Below are 4,364 nucleotides of genomic sequence, written 5' to 3' on the forward strand. Positions count from 1 at the left end.
ATTAATTGTTATGGTAGCATTAATTGATGCATAATGGCGAATATTTTGCTCTGGTTGTTGATACATTACCTGCTACTTGATTAATGATGCCAATAGCTATATATGCATCGGAAAGCTGAGCAGAAATGCAACCATTTTTCTAGAACAAGATGAGTATTTTGGATATTTTCTTAATTTTTTTTGAGTAGGATTAGTCCGTTTTATATAAATATTTCAGTTCTTAGCCATTTTCAGACTTGTCCTGACTGAAATATTCTCTGTTTCAGTTCCTCGGCCCAATAGTTTGGAGAGCAGCAGAAGTGCATCAAACAGCAGCTCCCCGCTGACCCTGAAAGGTAAGGGTGATCATTGACCTGCCAGCAATTTAGAGGTTCCATATACGAGAGGCGCTAGAGCTCCTATTCATTGTTGTGAAAAACCATCTCGTTAATCAAGCCAACACGCTTCAGTGATGCTGCTAACATTTACCTGAATACTCCCAACAGGAGGTGAGGCATGACTAATACCTTGTGAGAAGTCCAAATATGTAGGATGCAATAATGGTGCCACATCAATGGTCAGAATCTAAAATGGTATTTTATGACATTATCAGTAGAATAGGACCTCTAACATGTTTCAGGGGTTCAGATTTTCCCCTTTATCAGGGCCGATGTTATATTCTGTAACTTAAAATATGGCTGGACTTGATTGGATTGTAATATTAGTTGTATGTATATAGTCAGGTCCTACCACTTGCAGATTCTGCTGAGCGGAGCTATATACATACAACTATTATTACAATCCAGTTAAGTCCAACCATATTTGAGGTTACATAACACATAAGCCATGATGAAAGGGGAACCCCGTAATGTGATGACTTTCTTATTCTACTGAATATTTCATAAAAATACTATTTTGGGCATTTTGACCATTGGTGTGGTACTCTTACGTCTTCCTACATTGTTGGATTTCTCTCAAGGTTCTTGTTGCTGTCTGTCTCTCCTTTGGGAGGATTTTCACTCACGTCCTGCCCTAAAGACATGATGGCGAGTCAGCAGAAATCTACCAGTATTGTCCATTGTCACTAAAACAAATGTCCCTGTTGGATTCCCCCTCAGCTATTGCACCAGCACCAGCTTTCCATGGTGTGGGTCACCCTCTCGCTTTCTTTTCTGGTGACAACTGATGGATTTTCCATCTTTTTATAGCAGCCAGATTTAACTTTTTGGTGTATATCCTAAAAGATCGTCCCTGATTGGGTGCCATGGGGCTTCTGCACATTGCTAATGACGCAAGTCCAGAAATGCTGACAGCCTCTTTTTGTGTTTGGTCTAGGCTCCTCGGGTTATCCTCCAGTCAGGTCTGAGAGTATGAGCAGCGAAGATTTGGTTCCCACTAAAGACACCGCCACCCTAACCAGAGACGGCTACGCTGCCAGGTGCAGCTCCACCCTGACGGTTCCTGGCGGCAAGCTGGAGATTCCATCTAACAGGAACAGCGTGGTCTCTTACAACCCATCCGAGAAGAGACCCCCGAGTCACGCTCAGTCTAGGCCACGGTCGGGGTCTCCGGGAAGCGAGATGGTGACCTTGGAGGAGTTTCTGGAAGAGAGCAGTCACCGTTCTCCCCCAACTGTAAGTATTTCACAGGTTGGTTTATAGAGTAAACTTCGCACTGAACATACACAGTGATCCTAATAACTAGTGATGGCACCTCACAGAGCAGACGAGCCCTTATATGGGGGTCTGAGAAGAATTGGATTGCTTTGATAACACTCTACAAGACTGTAAATTATGTTAATGGTTATTAGGGATGCACCGATACAAGCATCGGTATCGGCCGCGATACCGAGTATTTGCATGAGTACTCGTACTCGTGCAAATGCTCGTATGTCTAAAACGAGTACCTGTGTCCGCCATCTTCCACCGCCGCACACAGGACCGCGTCTGCATTCATTCAAGATGGCCGCGATCTCCTTCTCCACGGGCGAACGGCCGAAAGCAGACTCCGCCTTCAATTCCTCTGTCCTCACTCGTGATTGGTGGGGAAGCCTGTCAATCATCCAATCCGGCCAATCAGCGTGAGAAGAGGCAATTCCTCTGTCCTCACTCGTGATTGGTGGGGAAGCCTGTCAATCATCCAATCGGCCAATCCGCATGAGAAGAGGCCGGCATTGACAGATGATTAGGCTGTGACACGAGGGGATGAAGCAGACGGAGACGACGGAGAAGAAAAAAAATGTAATATACAGCCAGGTATGCCGAAATAAATATAACTGTTCCACACTATATGCAATGCATTATGCACTACAGTGTTCTGGTCTGAACATGTGCTACAATGGTTATCTTCCTGCCTCCTATATAACGGTTTGATATTAGAGAAATGTTTTGTAGCTTGTCCCATGTATGACCATTCAATTCTCCCCCCTGGTAACTTTTTTAAATGAAAAGGAAACTTGTACTGAAAGAGTTGGTGACCCACAAGCACGCAGCAAGCCAAAATGGGACTCCCATTTGCATCTCTTCTGAGTCATTGATAGTCTTTGGCTACCAGGAAGCTAGCAATGGCAGCCTCTGTATTTCTCTTAGCACAGGCTGCCTTTAAGCTGTTAGTATGATTAGCTGCTTGGCACTGCTGAATCTAAAGGCTCAGCCCTTCTAAAACTGTTATCTCCATATGTGGTACATGGTTGCAGGTTGACTTACCCAGCTGGTGGTTTCTTATATCTCTGGGAGACCCTAGTAGTAAGTTATCTGTGATGGAGTTCACAGCTCTGCCCATAACAATGGCCAAGGCTCGTGTATGTTCTTTTCATACCTTGGAGAAAACAGCAAGAGGAATGAGATTCAGAAGGAGCAGGCAGAGCTGTAGGTTGGTTCTAACAGCCAGTATCTGATGTAAAAGCGATAGTTTTAGGTGGATTAACCCTTTAAATCTCTAAAGGTCAGTTTACAGGCCAACTCTGGGCAGTATAAAATGATAACAATTCTGGCCCAGTTCATGAAAGATTTAAAGGAAGGATTTATTGCTCATTGTGTCAGGGGAAGGATCTCAAATTAAAGCTTTCTCCATGGTCCTCCAGGCTTCCCCCACACTGACGACTGTTCCAATGAAGACACTTTTCTTGATGTATCCGACCAGTTTGGTCACCATTAGAGCTGCAGCTAACGATTATTTTCCAAATCGATTAGTTAGCCGATTATTAAGTTCGATTAATCGGTTAATCGGCTAAAAAAAAAAATAAAGTACATTTTAAAAAATGGCTCCAGTGATGGACTACTAGTTTGTATTGAGGTTGTAGTCCATCACAGAAGCAAGCTTGGAGCAGTGGAGGTAAAAAAGAAAAAAAAAAGTGTGGTGTGCAATATAGTGAAATTAAGTGTATAATTATACAGCAATGAATGCAGAATGGCACCGGCTATAGAGGACTACAAAACCCAGCAATAGTACATTATACAGCACAATGCAAAATACCACCAGCTATAGAGGAATACAACAAATTCCAGCAATAGTACCTTATAGCTGGCGGTATTCTGCATTGCACTGTATAATGTATTATTGCTGGGATTTGTAGTCCTCTATACAGCGCAATGCGGAATACCACCAGCTATATAATATAGGAATACAACAAATCCCAACAATACATTATAGAGCACCATGTGTGGGAAAGTGCAGGCTTACCTGAGCATTATTCCAGCAACTTGCTTCTGAGATCGGGCCTGTCTATTGGGCCTGTCATCCTCCCATGCCTGCTCACCGGCGGGCGGTGAGCGTGAAGCGGAGAGGAGGTGCGGCGTGTGGAGCGTGGATGCGAGCGGGCGGGTCTGGCAGTGGTGAGCGTGAAGTGGGGAGGAGGTGCGGCGTGCAGCGTGTGTGGAGCCGTGAACAGGGCCAACTAATCAGAAGCCGATTAATCGATGATTGAAAAAGTTGACAACTTTTTGAATAATCGATTATAATCGATTATGTCGATTAGTTGTTGCAGCCCTAGTCACCATCCCACTTGCCGCTGTCATTGCATACAATGCAGGACCTGTGGCCACCATTGGTCCTGGTGTTTCGCCACTGGTCATTGCGTACAATGCAGGACTAACGGCCATCAATGGTTCTGGTGGTCAACACTGGTCATTGGTCAACGCAGGACCAGCTGCCACCACTGGTCCTGCACTGTACTTGATGACATCAGGATGCTCCCTCATTGCAGCTTAGGAAAGGAGTAGACTGGACCGCCATCTGACGTTGGACCATGGAGTTGGGCAATTCCTGCTCTGTTAGATCATCCCTTTGACAAAACAGGCAATAAATCCTTCATCAATCTTTAACATTTGTAAGTGCTAGAAGCTGGGACAACCGAATAATATTGGGATGTTTTTTTTTTGGGGGGG

The 4,364-nt window shown here is 44.5% G+C and overlaps 1 protein-coding gene across 1 annotated transcript in view; it reads left to right on the top strand.

Annotated features, from left to right (window-relative positions):
* CCDC88C (coiled-coil domain containing 88C) overlaps positions 1 to 4,364 on the top strand; it is a 99,470-nt gene that overhangs the window by 90,374 nt on the left and 4,732 nt on the right. Inside the window, exons 30-31 of the mRNA XM_018558524.1 lie at positions 267 to 335; positions 1,315 to 1,613. Coding sequence (XP_018414026.1) covers positions 267 to 335; positions 1,315 to 1,613 — 368 coding nt within the window. The remainder of the gene's footprint in view (positions 1 to 266; positions 336 to 1,314; positions 1,614 to 4,364) is intronic.

Source organism: Nanorana parkeri, unplaced genomic scaffold (genome assembly GCF_000935625.1).
Source record: "Nanorana parkeri isolate BGI_ZX_2015 unplaced genomic scaffold, ASM93562v1 scaffold344, whole genome shotgun sequence".
NCBI classification, from domain to species: Eukaryota; Metazoa; Chordata; class Amphibia; order Anura; family Dicroglossidae; genus Nanorana; species Nanorana parkeri.